This window comes from Aquarana catesbeiana, linkage group LG05, assembly GCF_042186555.1.
Source record: "Aquarana catesbeiana isolate 2022-GZ linkage group LG05, ASM4218655v1, whole genome shotgun sequence".
NCBI classification, from domain to species: domain Eukaryota; kingdom Metazoa; phylum Chordata; class Amphibia; order Anura; family Ranidae; genus Aquarana; species Aquarana catesbeiana.
Genome location: NC_133328.1, coordinates 33,069,836 through 33,090,344, shown reverse-complemented (window position 1 = coordinate 33,090,344; position 20,509 = coordinate 33,069,836). Strand labels below are relative to the sequence as shown.

The 20,509-nt window shown below is 42.5% G+C and overlaps 1 protein-coding gene across 2 annotated transcripts in view; it reads left to right on the top strand.

Moving 5' to 3' along the window:
* Positions 1–20,509, top strand: part of PPP1R9A (protein phosphatase 1 regulatory subunit 9A) — a 342,676-nt gene that overhangs the window by 207,234 nt on the left and 114,933 nt on the right. For both annotated transcript variants that reach the window (XM_073629582.1, XM_073629581.1), the window contains exon 6: positions 9,796–9,931. In XM_073629582.1, the coding sequence (XP_073485683.1) occupies positions 9,796–9,931 (136 nt within the window). The remainder of the gene's footprint in view (positions 1–9,795; positions 9,932–20,509) is intronic.

The window sequence follows — 20,509 nt, the reverse complement described above, 5'->3', positions numbered from 1 at the left end:
TAATGAGATGGCTGTTTAGAGTCTCAGCTGGATAAAATTTACCAGGAAAGCCGTGTCCCGCATTATATGCCAATAAACAGCTGTGCCATGGATCCTTAGTGCTGATGCACAATGCTCTGAGTGACAGACGTTCACATGGAGAGGGAGTGACGTCAACTCGTTTCACGGGGAAACTCCCGCTTCTTCAGGACTGACGACTGGTTTCACGGGGAAACTCCTGCTTCTTCAGGACTGAAGACTGGTTTCACGGGGAAGCTCCCGCTTCTTCAGGACTGAAGACTGGTTTCACGGGGAAACTCCCACTTCTTCAGGACTGACGACTGGTTTCACGGGGGAAACTCCCGCTTCTTCAGGACTGACTGGTTTCACGGGGAAACTCCTGCTTCTTCAGGACTGGAGACTGGTTTCACGGGGAAGCTCCCGCTTCTTCAGGACTGAAGACTGGTTTCACGGGGAAACTCCCACTTCTTCAGGACTGAAGACTTGTTTCACGGGGAAGCTCCCACTTCTTCAGGACTGAAGACTGGTTTCACGGGGAAACTCCCACTTCTTCAGGACTGACGACTGGTTTCACGGGGAAACTCCCGCTTCTTCAGGACTGACTGGTTTCACGGGGAAACTCCTGCTTCTTCAGGACTGAAGACTGGTTTCACGGGGAAACTCCCGCTTCTTCAGGACTGAAGACTTGTTTTACGGGGAAGCTCCCGCTTCTTCAGGACTGAAGACTGGTTTCACTGGGAAACTCCCATTTCTTCAGGACTGAAGACTGGTTTCACGGCAAAACTCCAGTTTCTTCAGGACTGAAGACTGGTTTCACAGGGAAAGTCCTGCTTCTTCAGGACTGAAGACTGGTTTCACAGGGAAAGTCCTGCTTCTTCAGGACTGAAGACTGGTTTCACGGGGAAGCTCCCGCTTCTTCAGGACTGAAGACTGAAAAAAAAATGTTTTACTATCCAAAGTTAAATCAACAAGGGCAGAAGATTTAATAGATGGAAAAATGAAAAAATGACTGAAGTTCCACTTTAAGTGAAACATACTTTTGCAATTGTTAAAACTTATGCTTCCACACAGGAGTAAATGCCCCTCTCTACAGAATTCTGGTAGATGACAGGCTTTTCTACTCAGTTTATGAGCCTGAAAATATGAATACATATTGGCCTAAATCTGTGAAGAAATTAGATTTTTTATTGAATGTGTATTATAGCAGAAAGCAAAAAATATTTATTTATTTTTTTTAATTTCAGAATTGTCGGTCTGTTTTCGTTGTATTTTGTTTGAGTACAGAGGTGCATGACCGCGCAATTGCTAGGTAAAGTAACGCAGTGCCAAAAAGCAAAAATTGGCCTGGTCAGGAAGGGGGAGGGGTAAATTTTCCAGAGGTCAAGTGGTTTCAGAAAAAAAAAAATCCAGCAATGCTTCTTCCCCCAACACTGATGGTCGCCATATCAATATTCACTCCTTGACTGTGTAGTTCAGATCATGCTAAGAGCCGACTTCGCTGCAGAGCCTGGCCGGGGTGATATGAAAGGAAGACGGCAGATAAGGACTGGAGACGGTTCAGTTCTGTGAAAGAAGGAAACTTGGTCCGGCTATTATCTGCATTCTAATGTAAAAGCTTTTAATGTATGCCGTAATGTATCACTCCATATCCTAATGGGAAGGCTGAGCACCTTCTATCTATGGGGTTGGCACTTTGCCGAAAAAACGCTTTTACTATTGAGAAAGAGCAATGTTTCCAGATGGAAATGATGCCAATGCCTGTCAGCTGTTCTAAAGGAAAACTGTAATGGCTCCATTGTAGGTCCATTTTATCATAAAGTAACAGATTTATTTAAATAGACATTGGGGTTGATTTACTAAACCTGTAAAGTGCAAAATCTGGTGCAGCTGTGTATGGTAGCCAATCAGCTTCTAACTTCAGCTTGTTCAATTAAGCTTTGACAATAAAACCTGGAAGCTGATTGGTTTCTATGCAGAGCTGCACCGGATTTTGTACTCTACTTTTCATAAATCAACCCCCCATTGCCACCTTGACTTTTAAGCAGGGGCGTGCGTGCATGGGTCACCGCTGTGACCTGGCCCCATGCTCCAGGGGGGGCCATCCACTCCCCTTGTACACCTGGATGGGAGGGGCGGCGGCATGTAGAGGAACCAATCCCTCCATGCAGCCTCCTCTCCTTCCTGCAAACATTCAACGGCTACAGGAAGGAAATGGAGGACATTGTTTGCTCAACATGACGCCCCCGCTGCCTCCCTATACCTGTCCTTCTTCCCTGGGCCCCTGTGTGCTTCCCTGCCCCCCCGACCCCCCCTGCAGCTCTGCTGGGTTTCTCTCTTCCCACTGGCTGCTGCGGGGGATACTGTCAGAATGAAGAGCGGGGAAGGAGCCGGTAAATGTGTCATTTACCGGCCGCTTCCTTGTGTTATTAAATAAATGAATAGAGCCACTGATCCGTACCATTCACGGACTGTTTTTTTTTTTAAAACTGTCTTTACTAGATATGTGCACTGCCGAAAAATTCGATCGTTTTCGTTTCATTCATTTTTTGGGGGTTTTTTTGAAAATGTGAAAATTTGGAAATTTGAAGTTTTAAAGTTTAAACGTTTAAAGGTTTAAAAGTTTGAAAGTTTGAAAGTTTGGAAATTTGAAAATTTACAAATTTGAAAATTAGAAAATTTGAAAGTTTGAAAGTTTGAAGGTTTGAAGGTTTGAAAGTTTGGAAATTTGAAAGTTTGGACATTTAAAAATGTGGAAATTTGAAAATTTGAAAGTTTGAAAATTCGGAATTCGAAAATTTGAAAAACTCAGAAATTCGGAAATTCGAAAATACGAAAATAAGAAAGGAAGACCTGAAAATTCAAAGGAGCGAAAATCCAAAAAAATCCAAAATTTCTAAATAATTACTAACTAACTAACTAAAAATAACCAACTATTAAATTATAGGTATTGGAATTTCCTTTCAAATTTGGCTGTTAGTGAACGTAGCGAATACAAATTTATCTGAAGTTACGAATTATCCGAAATAAAGAATGCTGCATCTAAACAAATGGAACGGAACGAAAAAAAAAAAAAATAATACTTTTTTATTATTATTATTATTGTTATCTATTATTATTAATTTGTTACGTTCCATTCATTTAGATACGACATTTGTTATTAATTAATTCGTAACTGCGGAAAAATTTGTATTTGTTTTTTTTTTTTTACTGTGAAGCAAACAACAAATCGGACAAAATAACAAAAAAAAGTCAATGTGCATAACTATTCACCCCCCTAAAGTCAATACTTTGTAGAGCCACCTTTTGCGGCTATCACAGCTCCAAGTCACTTTGGATAAGTCTCTATGAGCTTGCCACATCTTACCACTGGGATTTTTGCCCATTCCGCCTTGCAAAACTGCTCCAGCTCCTTCAAGTTGGATGGTTGGCTTGTGAACAGCAATCTTTAAGTCTGACCACAGATTTTCTATTGGATTGAGGTCTGGGCTTTGACTAGGCCATTCCAACACATTTACATGTTTCCCCTTAAACCACTCAAGTGTTGCTTTAGCAGTGTGTTTGGGGTCATTGTCCTGCTGGAAGGTGAACCTCCGTCCTAGCCTCAAATCACACACAGAGTGGTTCAGGTTTTGTCAAGAATATCCCTGTATTTAGCACCATCCATCTTTCCCTCAACTCTGACCAGTTTCCCAGTCCCGGCTGCTGAAAAACATCCCCACAGTATGATACTGCCACCACCATGTTTCACAGTGGGGATGGTGTTCTTTGGATGATGTGATGTGTTGGGTTTGCGCCAGACATAGTGTTTTCTTTGATGGCCAAAAAGTTCAATTTTAGTCTCATCAGACCAGAGCACCTTCCTCCATACATTTTGGGAGTCTACCACATGCCTTTTCGCAAACTCAAAACGTGCCATTTTGTTTTTTGCTGAAAGTCCAACTCTATGGAGCGTACGGCTTATTGTCGTCCTATGTACAGATACTCCAGTCTCTGCTGTGAAACTCTGCAGCTCCTCCAGGGTTACCTTAGGTCTCTGTGCCTCCTCTCTGATTAATGCCCTCCTTGCCCGGTCCGTGAGTTTTGGTGTGCGGCCGTCTCTTGGCGGGTTTGCTGTTGTGCCATGTTCTTTCCATTTGGTTATGATAGATTTGATGGTGCTCCTAGGGATCATCAAAGATTAGTATATTTTTTATAACCTAACCCTGACTTGTACTTCTCAACAACATTGACCCTTACTTGTTTGGAGAGTTCCTTGGTCTTCATGGCAGTGTTTGGTTAGTGGTGCCTCTTGCTTAGGTGTTGCAGCCTCTGGCCTTTCAAAAAGGTGTGTCTATGTAATGACAGATCATGTGACACTTAGATTGCACACAGGTGGACATCATTTCACGAATTATGTGACTTCTGAAGGTAATTGGTTGCACCAGAGCTTTTTATGGGCTTCATACCAAAGGGGGTGAATACATACGCACATGCCAATTATCAGCTTTTTATTTCTGAAAAATAGTTTTATGTATATATTTTTCTAATTTTACTTCACCAACTTAGACTATTGTGTTCTGATCCATCATATATAATTCAGATTAAAAAAATATTGAACTAAAGCCTGTAATGTAACAAAATAGGTAAAAAGCCAAGGGGGGGGGGGGGGGGGGTGAATACTTTTAGAAGGCACTGTATATTCTAACATACAGGGGTTAACATACAGGTCACATTCAATGGCAGAATGGAGATAATGGGGTTAATGTGCAGATATTCAGGATAAGGAAGGTGAAAGGGTTAATATACAGATCACATACACACATAGGGGTTGATTTACTAAAACTGGAGAGTGCAAAATCTGGTGCAGCTCTCCATAGAAACCAATCAGCTTCCAGATTAGTTTGTAAAAGCTTAAGTAAGAAGCTGATTGGCTACCATGCACAGCTGCACCAGATTTTTCACTCTCTAATTTTAGTAAATCAACCCTACAGGGTGGAGTCTAGATGTACAGGAGAGAAGGGAGATGAAAGAGTTTTAAAAAAATGATCCCACAGTCAGAAAAAATGCAGCTGCTGATCCATCCATTCATCCATTTATTCATTCCCCATTGATAAATCACTATGATTTCCTCTGTTGTAAGAGGAAGGAAGGGGGGAGGGGGCAACAATGTAAACAGCAGTATGTTTACATTTGTGATGCCTGTGGCTGTCACAGCAATCACAAGGTACAGAGCCACTCGGATTGGCTCTGTACACAGCTATTGGCAGTGGCTGTTCGGTGTCTATTTCTGCAGTGACGTTGCTAAACAGCGCTACAGAAATAACCATCCACCACTTCGCCATTCCAAAACAAATGGTGGTACAAATTTGGTTAACATTGAACTCCAGCCAAATGTTTTTCTCGCTTTGATTAGAGTAGGCAGGAGATAAATCCTCTCTGTTCCCCCATTGGGATTTACCCTCACTTCCTTTCTCAGTAATACCTAAGACATTGCCGTGGATTTCCCATTGGGGATTTAGGGAAGGTGGACCCAAGTGTATTCTCCATTCACATAAGAGAATGCCCTGCAGAGGGGACAGGCAGTCATAATCGGCTCACTTTTGTCCTAGTTGTCACAGCTTCAGGAAGCAGGAATAAATCTGCCCAAGGGGGACACAGTACTAACAACCCGATTAAAGATTTATCCCTCCCCCACTCCATCCAAAACAAAAATCAGGATGGAGCTCCACTTTATCAAGTACAATGTGATCTAGCATTAAGGTTGGATGCAAGAATTCCATATTATTATTGATTTATCAGTTTAGAAAAAAACATGTTTCAGATATAATGAATAACGAAAAACATTCAGCTATTCCGGCAGATTCCCATTCTAAATTCTTCCAGATTCGGCAGCCATGGCTATATTACATCCTCAACCACTCTCTCTTATCTTTATTATTTCCCTAGACAATAGACTCCCTGAGATTCCCTACCCTTTCTACTCTTCTTAGGCAGGCCATACATTATACACTTTTTTTCCATTTTTGGCGGTGCTTGATTATTGCATGCTGCACTGATCGGAAAAAACCCAAAAGGGTGGTTGTACAGAAGTCGATCAATAGAGATTGAAAAAGTCTAGACAGACAAAACGCATTGAGGAAGTGATGTCATTCCGCCGGGAGTACTGGGATGCACACTCACCGGCCACTTTATTAGGTACACCTTGCTAGTCCCGGGTTGGACCCCCTTTTGCCTTCAGAACGACCTTCATTCTTCATGGCATAGACTCAACAAGGTGTTTGAAACATTCCTCAGAGATGTTGCTCCATAGTGACATGATAGCATCATGTAGTTGCTGCAGATTTGTCGGCTGTACATCCATGATGAGAATTTCCCGTTCCACCGCATCCCAAAGGTGCTCTATTGGATGAGATCTGGTGAGTGTGGAGGCCATTGGAGTACAGGGACCTCATTGTCCAGTGGTGAGATGATCTGATCTTTGTGACATGGAGCATTATCCTGCTGGAAGGAGCCATCAGAAGATGGGGACACTGTAGTTATAAAGGGATGGACATGGTCAGCAACAATACTCAGGTAGGCCGTGGTGTTTAAACGATGCTCAATTGGTACTAAGGGGCCCAAAGTGTGCCAAGAAAATATTCCCCCCACCATTACACCACCACCAGCCTGAACTATTCATACAAGGCAGGATGGATCCATGCTTTTATGTTTACACCAAATTCTGACCCCACCATATGAATGTCCCAGCTATAATCGAGACTCATCAGACCAGGCAACGTTTTTCCAACCTTTTATTGTCCAATTTTCAATTTTGGTGATCCTGTGTGAATTGTAGCCTCGGATTCCTGTTCTTAGCTAACAGGTGTGGCACCCGGTGAAGTCTTCTGCTGCTGTAGCCCATCTGCTTCAAGGTTCGATGTGTTGTGTGTTCAGAGATGGTATTCTGCATGCTTTGGATGTAACAAGTGGTTATTTGAGTTACTGTTGCCTTTCAATCATCTGGAACCAGTCTGCCAATTCTCCTCTGACCTCTGACACCAGCAAGGCATTTTCCTCCACACAACTGCCGCTCACTGGATATTTTCTCATTTTTGGACCATTCTCTGTAATCCCTAGAGATGGTTGTGTGTGAAAATCCCAGTAGATCAGCAGTTTTTGAAATACTCAGACCAGCCCGTCTGTCACCAACAACCATGCCACATTCAAAGTCACTTAAATCCTCTTTTTCCCCATTCTGATGCCTGGTTTGAATTTCAGTAAGTCATCTTCACCACGTCTAGATGCCTAAATGCATCAAGTTTAACCATGTTATTGGTTGATTAGCAATTTGCGTTACCAAGCAATTGAAAAGGTGTACCTAATAAAGTGGCCGGTGAGTGTATGTGATGAATTCCTTGTGAATGTAAGCATACAGATAAATAAAATACTAGTGTTTTTATCTGCTATGCTAAGCTCCTTCTTTATGAGATATTTGGAGGCTCTAAGTGGACATTTGGGAGGAGAAAAGAGGATTGATGCTGCAAAGGACCCATCGAGGTCACAGAGCAACCAATACATGTGGGTGACACCTGGTGGTGGGAAGACAATGGCGCACAATGTGTGCTTTGAAGTGCTGGATTATTTCACGTGCATGTGAGAACAATCATAAAGGGTTTGGGGATTAAAGGAGTATTACCTTTATTGTACTATAATGTTTTTATTTGTTTTTACTCACCCATGAGATAATATTGAACTGGAAAAAAATTGTAAACAGAAGAGAGAAGAGCAAGCAACATCTCCCCCAAATGCTTGATTTGACCCAGTTTTTCAAAGGGGTCTAAATATCTGGTGAGCATTTAAACAATTGGTGTGAAAGTTACATAAAGAAGAGTTTTGGATAAGAGACTCTTGTTTTTATGGGCGGAGATAATTCCAGCGGCTGTGAAAATTCTTTCTTTCCTTTTTTTTTTTTTTTTGGGGGGGGGGGGGGGGCACATCCACTAATTGTAAAACCAACTGGTGCTGTGCTTCACAATATACAACCTTATACTATACAGTGTGTTAAACGATATTATACAAAAATGAATCCCAAAATCAATGTAGAACCTTATCCTGTGCAATGTGTTGAGCAATACAATCACTTCACTTCAAATCACTTCAATGTGCAATCCAATGATGTTGCAAGAAAACCCCCCTGATGAAGCCACATTACCCTGCGGCGTAACGCGTAGGGGAGGGATGACGTCATGACACTCTGCACACGAGATAGCGTGGTAACCATACCCTCGGAAAAGCTGATTGTTACTGCTGTGGGATATTATTATACATGGTGTATCAGTTTGGTGCGCTTTAGCACCTATTTAATGTCAGTGTACATCTGGAGGTTTTTACTATTAATAAATCATTTTAAAGGATAAAGCACTGTGTATGGTGGTTTCTCTTCCTCTATGTATGACTGAGTGGAGGTATCGAGAGAATTAATATGGGCATATGGAAGCACTAAGAAGCGCCTAAGAAATCCTACGATCCAAGAAGGTTCTATGAAGTCCACATTGGGGGACTCAATACTTGACTGTATGGTCATACATCCCAGGTGAGAGTACATCTGGTGGAGGATGTCAATCTAATTAATGTTGGCACTGAGTGGTGGATTCACACAAAAAGTGGTTGTTGTGGTCGTTCAGGTGCTTATCTAATAGTTTTTTTAAACTACTGCCTGTGGCAGGGAATTCCACATCCTAATCACTATTATAGTAAAGAACCCTCTACACAGTTTAAGTTTAAACCGCTTTTCTTCCAATTTTAGTGAATGGCCACGTGTCTTATTAAATTCCCTTACGCAGAAAGTTTTATCCCTATTGTGGGCTCACCAGTACGGTATTTGTACATTGAAATCATCTCAAGCGTCATAGTTATCAGCGGTATTGGTGGTATAGTTATCATGCTAACTCTTGAGCAGTGACGACATCCAACCCATCTCCTAGACGTTACGCCACAGGGTCACGTGGCTTCATCAGGGGGATTATCTTGCAACATCATTGGATTGTACATTTAAGTGATTTTTTTTAGAACAATATTGCTTAACACATTGCACAGGATAAGGTTTTATATTGATTTTGGGATACATTTTTGAATAATGTTGTTTAACACATTGTATAGTATAAGGTTTTATATTGTGAAGCGCAGCACCAGTTGGGTTTAATATTTCATTGCTCACGCATATGAGTGTGTTAGGTGTGTGCGAATCACTATTTAGTAATAATATTTGCAGCTTGCAAGTTTTTTACCTCTTTACATTCTAAAGCACTGCGTTGTGAAGAGGTATACTGTATGTACAACCAGGGTGCCCATACATGGATCTGTGCTGAACCGGCCATATTTAAATCCATGTATGCTTGCTTTGTTTTCCTCTTCTTTATTCTACTTTCTTACCGTTTCCTAGTTCTGTAGACCAACTCGTCAGTCACTGAAACTCCTAATATTCTCTTACCCTATGGATTGCTGTTACAGTTTAACGAACAACCCCCCCCCCCATGCTCGATAAGCTGTATATCCTGTTTATAGTATATATATATATATATGTTTATATTATATATATTTTTTTATTTTGAGGTTTTTTAGGCCACAATCTCTACCACTGTGATTATTTCATGTCTATACTATTTGTCTAACCCAATCTGCTCTGTTGTATTTTGGTTCTATAACTTTTTTTTTTAATTCTGATAATAAACTCTTTTGTAAAAGAAAAAAGTAACAATGTTCACCACTGAATACTGAAACTCAACTCTGTTCCTGAATCGTCAGTCATTTTCAACTGTTTTATCCATATTTGCACAGGTTTATTATAGGCCGTGAGAAACCGGGACAAATTAGTGAGGTCGCCCAACTAATCAGCCAGACGCTGGAACAAGAGCGCCGTCAGCGGGAGATGCTGGAACAACACTATGCACAGTATGACGCAGACGACGATGAGGTAATACCGGATTTCTACAGTATATGGGGTTGCTTTTTAGTTACACTATATGGCTAACAGTATGTGGACATCCCGTCACATTACTGAGCTTAAGAGTTTTAGTGAAGGGCAGGGCCGGGACAAGGGGTGGGCAGGAGGGGTGGATGCCCTGGGCACTGCATCATGTGAGGTTCGGGGACACCACAAGGAGATTGGAGGGGAGGGGATTTGTGTTGGGAGGGGAAAAATGGGTGGGGTGACAGGAGGTAAGAATTGTTCTAGGAGGGGAAATTTGGAAGGTGTGCTAGGAGTGGTGATTTGAGGAGAGATGGGGAAGAGGATTTATACTAGGATGGGGGATTTTGGGGGTTTGTGCTAGAAAAGCTAATATGGTGGGGGGATTTATGCGAGGAGGGGACATTTTTTGGGGGAGGGGGATTTGTGCTAGTAGGGATGATTGGGGGCGGGGGCCATTTGTGCTAAGAGGGGAATCTGGGGAAGGGGGATTTGTGCTAGGATGGGGGATTGGGGGGGGAGGATTTGTGCTGGGGGAGGGGATTTAAAGTGGGAGGGAGAGGGGGGTTTGTGCTCAGAGGGGAAATTTGAGGGGTAAAAGATGTGGGCTAAAAAGTGGGCATTTTATTTTATTTTTTGGGGGGGGGGGAATTGTGCTGTGAGCATATGTGAAATTAGAGGATTTCAGCATGCAGATTAACGCTCGCTTATTTTTGAGGGGAGGGGATTGTTGCTAACACATAGCGCTCATACATCTTGGGGTGAAGGGGGGGGTGCATTTTCGCATGTTCACCCTGGGCTCTAGATGACCTTGTCCTGGCACTGGTGAAGGGTACTATTTACACCAATATACAATGATATTTTAAATCAGTGCTGGGACAAGGTCATCTAGAGCCCAGGGCCAACATGCCTTCAAGATGTATGAGCATTATTAAATTGAGCACTAATCTGCATACTTACACCTAAGCATAAATTACACCTCCTCCAAGTACAAATCAACCCCCCTGCTGAAATCCCCCCTCCCAGCACAAATCTTTGCCCCTCCCCATCCTCCCCAGCTTAAATCCTTTCTCTCCCCATATGCCCCAATCACAAATCCCCCCCCCAAAAAAATAATTTCCCCCTCCTAGCACAAATTTTTTCCCCCCCACTTCAAATCCCTCCCTCCCAGCACAAACTCCCCTCCCCTAATCCCCCATCCTAGCACAAATGCCCCCTAATCATCCCTTATAGCACAATCCCCCCTCCCAAAAAAAAAATCCCTCCTAGCACAAATCCCCTCCCCTTTCTACCATATTATCTTTTTTAGCACAACCCCCCAAGTCCCCCCTCCTAACATAAATCCTCTTCCCCATCCCCCTCCAAAACACAAATCCCCCCCAAAATCATCACTCCCCAAATTTAATCTACTAGAACAATTCTTACCACCATCCGCTCCCTAAATTCCCCCTCCCAACACAAATCCTCTCCCCCCAATCTCCTTGTGGTGCCCCTGAACCTCACATGATACCACAGTGCCCAGGGCAGCCGCCCCTCCTGCCCCCCCCTTGTCCCAGCACTGTTTTCGATAATTGTACATTACTATCCATGTGGCAATAGTTTGTTGAAGGTTTTTTTTTCTGTTCCAGCATGACTGTCCCCCTGTGTACAAAGCCAGCTCTATAAAGACATGGGGGTTGATTTACTAAAACTGGAGAGTGTAAAATCTACTGCAGCTGTGCAAAGTAGCCAATCAGCTTCAGCTTGTTCAATTAACTGGAAGCTGATTGGTTTATATGCACAACTGCACCAGATTTTGCACTCTCCAGTTTTATTAAATCAAGTCAACCCCATGGTTGGATGAGTTTGGTGTGGTGGAACTTGAGTGTGCTGACCTCAACCTCACTGAACACCATTGGGGTGAATTGGTACAATGATTGTAAGCCAGGTCTTCTCATCCAACATCAATACCCGACCTCACAAATGTTGTTTTGGCTGAATGGGCACAAAACCCAATAGACACTCCAAAAGCCAAGCATCAATAGAAATAGAGTCCATGGATGTGGGTAGAACACTGGGAGGCTCTATTTAGATTAGCACATTACAACAGCAAGAAATACTTGACATAAAGACATGGTTTGATACCTTTAGTTAGAAGGAACTCAAGTGTCCTGCACAGAACCCTGAATTTAACCCTACTGAACACCTTTGGGATGAATTGCAAGACTTTTGTGAGCCAGGTCTTCTCATCCAACATCTGTATCTGACCTCACAGATGCTCACTCCAAAATCATGTGGGAAGCCTTCCCAGAAGAGTGGAGGCTGTTATAGCTGTGAAGAGGGGCCAGCTCCATATTAATGCCCATGCTTTTTTGAATGGAATGTCCATCAAGCTCCTATAAGTGTGATGTTAGGTGTCAACAAACTTTTGCCTATATAATGCACCTAGAGGGTATGGCCAGTGGTTAAAGATAACATACTTATTTACATCAGGGACCCCATCAGAATCCCCCCTTTCATCAGGGACCCCATCAGAGTCCCCTCTTACATCAGGGTCTCTCCTTACATCAGGGTCCCCATCAGAACCCTCCTCTTTCATCATGGTCCCCATTAAAGTCCCTCCTTACATCAGGGTCCCCATCAGCGTTAAATTAATATTTAAAAAGAAACATATAGAGGCCGACCCACTTTTCCTAGCCCTGCTAACCTAATCTAACCAAGACACCTCCCACTCCATGACAGTGGTGTCTATCTCATGTGCATTCCCTCCTCTGTACTGAAATTTATCTAGTGCTGGCCACACCTTTGCAGCAGGTCTCCATAGACATAATTGGGGCTATACTCCTACACTAGACATGTTATGGGTATGACCCCATTCAAAAGTATAGGGCGTTACAATGCTGGCATGGCTAGTGCCGAGGAGCATTTTTTTGCAAACACTGGAGGCAAGTAAACTTGTGGATAGGGGTTAGGTTAGGACAGCCATTCTCAACCTTTTTTTCACCAGTGGAACCCTTGAAATAATTTTCAGGTGTCGGGGAAACCCTTAAAAAAAACAATTCATTGGGTAGTGGTCAGATTGCCTTTTTTTACAGATATTATTGGTGTCATGCCAAGTGGCATTGGCACTAGAACTGCTGTAGGCACCATGAAAATGGTAGGTCTATCAGCCACAGCTCAAGGAATCCCTAGCCACCTCTTGAGGAACCCTAGGTTTCTATGGAACTCTGCTTGAAAATGGTTGGGTCAGGGAGATAGGGAGGGAAGGGCTGAGTTTGTCCTTTAACCTAAGAGACTAGGCCTTGTGTTATTTGTATCTTATGCCTCATTTTTATTGTGTAGACACAAAGAAATTTAGGTCAGGCCACCCGAAATACACCCCAAGGCAGTGTACCCTGAGCGCTGTGAAGTCCTGACTCAAATTTCCCCTGATGAGCTGCCTTTGCTTTCATAAAACAGGCTATTAAATCTCTAGAGCCTGTCACTAATATAAATACAAGTAATAAATATTTCCTGCAGCAGATAATCAAATTACACAGAAGCTGCGGACGGAATTCTAATTAGAAGGAGCTCCGTGTCTTGCACTCCAATCAGAATTCTGTGGCAGGCAGAGTATGGCACAGGGAGCAATCTTCTGCTAGAACGCCTCTGCTCGCTGCATGCTTTTACTTCCATTTATCATCCAAACCTTTAAGGAACTAAATGTTTCTGTAGCGTCTCCAAATATAACAACTGAACATTATTTTTCTGTTTCTGAAGATGGCCTACAGATTTTGTAGACCAGGTAGTCTCCTAACAGACACTCAATAATTATCTTCTGTCTCCCTTATTTAAAGTGTTACTAAACCCACAACAGTAAAATCTGTCTGTATATGCAGCATAGCATGCGTGTTATACTCACTGTGGAACTTAAGGGGTTAATCCTCTGCATTGTGTAAAAAGGCTGTTTTATCCTGTATGCACAGATCCTTCCCTCCTGCACTGTCTATCTGGGAAAGGCTCAGTTGTGTCTTTTATGCTGGAGAGAACATTTACTTGTTGATCAGAGCTAGCCAGGTCACATGATATTGACATCACACATGTGGGCGTGTATACAGGCTGTAGTGGAAATCTCCTCTTACCTGAACTGTCAGCACTGGAGAAACTGTGCAGTTTATCATGTAACCGTGGTATACAAGTGATCCAAAAAAGGTATATAGTGGCAAGATTTCAAATGTAAAAAGAAGATTTATAAGCTGTGGGCACTGTGGGGGGCGGGGGCAGATGAACTATTTTCATATTACTGGGTTTAGTAACACTTTAACGTACAGTGGAACCTCGGTTTGCGAGTAACGCGGTCAACGAGCGTTTCGCCAAACGAGCACTGTATTTCTAAAAATCCTAACTCGGTTTGCGAGTGTTGTCTCGCAAAACAAGCAGGATTCAGGCCAAAAGCATTGTGCAGTACCGCTTTTGGCCTGAGGTGGGGGGCGCCGGAGCAGAACAGCGGCGTTTGGAAATGCACGGAAAGACCCGAGGACAGTTTGGCTGACCTTAGCAAACTTCGGAAAGGCTAGTGAACGGAGTTATTCCGAGATTTGCCGAGGTCAGCCAAAGTGTGCTCGGGCCTTTTCGGCCGTTTCTGAGGCTCTCCGGTGCCCCCCGCCTCTGGCCGCATGCGGTATTGCATCCCATTGAAGTCAATGCAGAACTAATTATTTTCTTTTCCATTGACTTCAATGGGAAAATTTGCTTTGATATGCGAGTACTTTGGATCACGAGCATACTCCTGGAATGGATTATGCTCGTAATCCGAGGTTCCACTGTATTTTTTGTGTTGTTTTGTGTTTGTTTGTTGAAGCACTGTGTAATATAAACATAAAAAATAACTGTTTATTACCTCTAATAAAAGTTCACTTTTTAAAGGAAAGTTTGTCAGTTTATTAGTATTAATATTATGGCATTATAGAAATTATTGTTAATTAATATATTCATTAAATAAATAATTATTAATATAATACCTTATTATATAGTAAATTATTAATAAAAAGTGAATAAATAGTGTTGTGCACACCCCTCTATCTATCCTAATGACCTCAACGAAATAAAACAAACAAAAAAAAAAGTATAACATATTTGATACCATTATGATACTCGATTTAGTCCAAATAATACATATGAAAGTCCGAAATAATTCCAAAAATTAATGTCCAGCATAAATCACAAGATAATGATCCACACAAACAATGTAATGATAATTTCAACATAAATCATATAATAGTAATCCTTACAAAAAAACGTCACAATCATGCGTGCTCTTGCCTGTGATCTACTTATAGTACATAAGTGCTTCAACCACCACATAGAATGCTCGCTCACCTCCAGTTTAAGGCTCCGTGCACACTTTAGCTACAAAATAAACGCTGGATAAAAAAACATCGGTAATAGTTTTTTGTAGTAGCGTTTTAACAGCGTTTAGGAGCGTTAGCATTTTATTAGTGTTTTTGCAGTAAAAGGGAAAAAAAGCTAAAAAAATAGCGTTTAGAAGCGTTTCTGCTGGAAAAATGCTCCAAGAAACTCTACAAAAACATTTTTTTTTTTTTTTGCTTCTATACGCTGAAGCTCAAAAAATGCTAATAGCCTAAAGTAGTGTGCATGGACACATAGGGGTTGATTTACTAAAGGCAAAAAGACTGTGCACTTTGCAAGTGCAGTTGCTCCAGAGCTTAGTGACTGAGCAGAAGCTCAGCTGATTTCCACCATCCAATCATGTGCAAGCAAAAATTCAGTTTTTTTTTATTTTCCTTGTACGTGATTGGGTACTCTTGGCAGAGTGAAGACTTAACTCATTTACTAAGCTCTGGAACTACTACACTTGCAGAGGGCAACTGCACTTAGTAAATCAACCCCATAGGATAACACTATTGAACTTCTAGGAGCAGAAAAATAAATGCTAATATAACAGCTTCTAGGAGCTTAAAAAACATTAGTGTGCATGCAGCCTGAACCTAATTAAATATACAGGTCTAAATGCGCTTGTTCCAGTAAATGGGTTGTCCAATCTACAGATTACTGCAAATCCTGCTCCCAAGGTAGGAGAGAAACTGCAGGTCCCTTTGAATGCTGATCATGCAGCTACCACTGGTCATGGATGATACTTGGCAGAAGAGAAAAATCGCTCCATAGTGCAATAAATTTATTCAAAGGGCAATTAAAGTATAGTAAAATGCACTCACAAGTATAAAAAGAGTCACAAGCTCTATTACAGCATATGCACAGCTAGAAACCCATTCCCCTGTTTTGGCTCTGGGACCAGGAGTAACATCACTTCTTCAGGGATAGATGTCACGTGAGCAAGTGACGCAGAGCCGGGTGACATCACTTCCTGTCTGGAGCACATATGGCACAGCCTCGCTGCTTTGCATTGCAACATTGCAAAAATGATCCCCCCTTAATGCAAGCCATTTAACTAAATCGGGGTACCCTGCAACTGCCCTACAACCATGTGCATTGCATGCGGTTGTGGCACCCTGATGTGGCATTCAAAAAGGTTAAAGCAGGCGGTGAGGAGGCAATACAGTGATTCCTCCCAGGCTGTGAAATGATTTTTGAAAAGTGATCCGAACACAAAATTTTGCACAAAAACTTTTTCTCCAAAAATTTGAACTGTCACCAGAACTGGAATAATGAAGAAATCTGCGAGTGGGAACAAACGCCAAAGAAAGAGGAGGCCCTTCATTTATCACTTATTTCCTGCAATGTCTTTGGGACAGAAAGTCAGGCCTATTCTCTGCAATGGGACACAGGTAGCAGAAAAAAAAAAAAAAAAAAACTAGGAAATTAAAGTGGTTCTAAAGGCTAAAGTTTTTTTTTTTAAACCATAATGTATTCTCTGCATTAAGCTGAAAAATCTATTAGGTGTAGATGCCCCCACAGCCCCCCCCTTAAATATTTACGTAAGCCCGATCTCGGTCCAGCACTATGCACGAGAGCAGCAGCGCGGCTAGGGTTGCCACCTGCCCCGGATTCACCCGGACAGTCTAGGTTTTGAATAATGTGTCCGGGTTTCAGTCCACCTGAAACCCTGACACATTATTCAGACAGGAATGTGGCTTGGAACAGGGCTTGACAGGAGGGTTAGGAGGCACTATGTGCTTAGCATTGCTTTTCTCTTTGGAGTGCCCAAAGGTGTCCCAGGTCTGTTACATTCCTATAGTGTATCCTAAAACAAAAAATGTTACTGTGCACCGCTAAATTGTTTGGGTTTGGCTTGAAGAAAAAGTGGCAAACCTAGGCGTGGCTCTCTCTCTCTCTCTCTCCCTCCTTTTTGGACTGTGTGAGAGCAGTCATTGGCTCCCACAGCTTTCAATCAAATTCATTGACAAGGGAGCAGGGGGCAGGGCCAAGCCACACTATGTTTGTCAATAGAAGCACACAGTGCTGCTTGGGACAGAGCCCCCATGAGTACCCCCCTCCCCCCCAGCAAATGACTTGCTAGTGGTGGTACTCGAAGGAGGGAGGAGCCAGAAGCGTTGACAAGGGTCCCCAGAAAAGGAGGATTGGGACTGCTGTGTGCAAAACCATTGCACAGAGCAGGTAAATATTATATGTTTATTATTTTAGAAAAATAAACAGTGAGCCTTGTAACTATAACCACCCAAAACTAAAAAAAAAAAAAGTTTTGGCTTTATAATGTACTTTTAGTTTTTATATGTCTTACAATAACTCCAGTTACTGCTTTGTCATCATGACCATTATACTCTCCCACCAGCAGCAATCAAGCTGTTAACATCTGAAAAGGCTCTTTTCATCCTCACAAATAATTAACACGTATTTATTTGGGCTGTGAGCGTGTGTTCGGTGAGAGACACGGTGTTCCGAGCCCCCCATGTGCTCATTATTGTTGTGGCTGATATGTTCTAAAAAGGATACATTTCATAGCTCTGCCCTCTGGGGATGAAACGTACAGGAGAACAAGATGAACTCAGAGCACTCCTCCATTTTTTTTTTTTGTATTTTAGTTATCTTTTTATTGTATCTTTATATACTTTATTATCATTGCTTTAGGTTTTATCCATTTTAGCTTCTAGATGCTGCTGCAAAAAAGAAGGGAAATAGCTTGAAGCTTTAGGTAGTTAAATGCATTATGTTCACAATAAATTTTAGTTGGGATCCAAAAGTCATGGTTGAATTGAGTCTTTTACTTTTCTGCCTTTTTTTACAGTGTTACTAAACCCAGGAGCTTGCACTCACTATATCTGTTCTCCCACAGTACACAGAACATGGAAATGCAATTAATTTAGTAAATATAAACCGCTAAATACTTTTTCTCATCAGCAATATATAGCAGTCTTGTGACTTCTATCAGTGTCTGGCCAAGCACTGGTTAACTGCTTGCCGCCCACCCACCGTCAAATGAAAGGCCGCTCTCGCGCGCCCGCGGGGGGGGGGGGGCGCAGCGAGGCGATCGAGGCTGCGCCGTGTCCTAGCAACCCCGATCTCTGTAAAGAGCCGCGTCCGCGGCTCTTTAACCATGCGATCGGCTGTGTCCAATTACAGCCGGTCACATGTAAACAAGGAAGTGCCGTAATCGGCGCTCCTCGTCTCACACTGACAGAGTGTGTGGCGAGGAGAGCCGATCAACGGCATCTCCAAGCAGGGGGACATCTAGGAATGTAATCAGGGCACTGATCATCAAGTGCCCTGATTACAATATAACAATACGGTGTCACCATACAGTGCCCACCATTGCCAGCAATCAGTGCCCACCAGTGGCAGCAATCAGTGCCCACAAGTGCCACCAATCAGTGCCCATTAGCTATGCCAGTCAGTGCTGGCAATCAATGTCGCCTATCAGTGCTGCCCATCAGTGCCCATCACTGTTGTTGATCAATGCCCATCAGTGCGACCCATCAATGCCCATCAGTGCCCAACAGTACCACCTATCCATGCCGCCTATCCGTGCTGCCTATCAGTGCCCACCAGTGCCATCTATTAGTGCCCATCAGTGCCACCTATCAGTGCTCATCAGTGCCACATATCAGTGCCACCTAATCAGTGCCCATAAGTTCCGCCTCATCAGTGCCCATAGGTGCCACCTCATCAATGCCCACCAGTTCAGCCTATCAGTGCCATCTCATCAGCGCACATCAGTGAAGGAGAAAAATTACTTAGTTACAAAATTTACTGACAGAAAAAAGTAAAAAAACATTTTTTTAAAAAAATTTTTGGTCTTTTTTTTTTTTGTAAAAAATAAAAAACCCAGCAGTGATTAAATACAACCAAAAGAAAGCTCTATTTGTGTGAAGAAAATGATAAAAAATTTGTTTGGGTACAGTGTAGCATGACTGTGCAATTGTCATTCAAAGTGCGAGAGCGTTGAAAGCTGAAAAATGGCCTGGGCAGGAAGGGGGTGTAAGTGCCCGGTAGGGAAGTAGTTAAAGCTTGTAGGAGGAGTTTTCATTGTTCTCTGACTGTCCTAGAAGGCTGCAGGACCCCTGACCCTCTCTCTGGACAGTGCTGATTGGCCCTGTGCTGATCACATTCACCCTCCCAAGAAAAAAAAAAACTCTCTAGCAATACACACCAAATGAGCATGTGCAGAGTGCCCCTAAGGCTCTGTACTATCAGCAGATGGATTGGAGACAGTGGATGAAGGGGAGGATCAGAGAAGACAGGATCAAACAGCCTTTTTACACAATGCAGAGGATTAACCCCTTAGGTTCCACAGTGAGTATAACAAGCATGCTTTACTGCATATACAGACTTATTTTACTGTTGTGGATTTAGTAACACTTTAAAGCAGGCGTGCTCAACCTGTGGCCCTCCATCTTTTGCAAAACTACAAGTCCCATGATGTATTGCAAGGCTGACAGTTACAAGCATGACTCCCAATGGCAGAGGCATGATGGGGCTTGTAGTTCCACAACAGCTGTGAAGGGTTAAACAGGTACTTCAGGTACGTGATGGACCACCCAAGGGTTAAAACAGCAGACCACCGAAGCCCCCGGAACCGTGAGACACCTCAATGAACACGTGATGCAAGAAGTGAGTTCAAAAGATGTCTGCTTTATTGGGTGTGTATACAGCTTATATTTGGTTCAGCTTTCCAATCAAAAGAGGGAAGGGGGAGTTGTTAGTAAAGGAATATATTGATATAAAATATATGATTAGACAAGTCAGCAATATATGGTTATACAGGTCCGTGACCACTAAGACACATTCAGCGTGAGGTTATAAGAGTCAACAGACTATGTGGTTATGAGTCATAAGTCATGTATCCTGAGGGCCACAGGTTGAGCACCCATGCTTTAAAGCATATTTCCACTTTCACAAATTTGAGAAAAACCCCACAATGTGTTGTTACACATTTCTATTCACACAGTATACATTAAAAAAATATATAAAAAATAATATTTCTTACCTTTTAGAACAGGGTTTCTCAACCAGGGTTCAGTGAAACCCTAAGGTTCCTCTCCGTGTTGCTAGAGGTTCCTTGAGCAATGAGCAGTTTCTGCCTCTCAAATAAGTTTCCACTGACACCATTGATCTTTCTATCTATCTGTAAGGCAGTAAATTCCTCCCAATGTTCCCATTTTATTAACCGGCCATTGTCTCCCGACATTT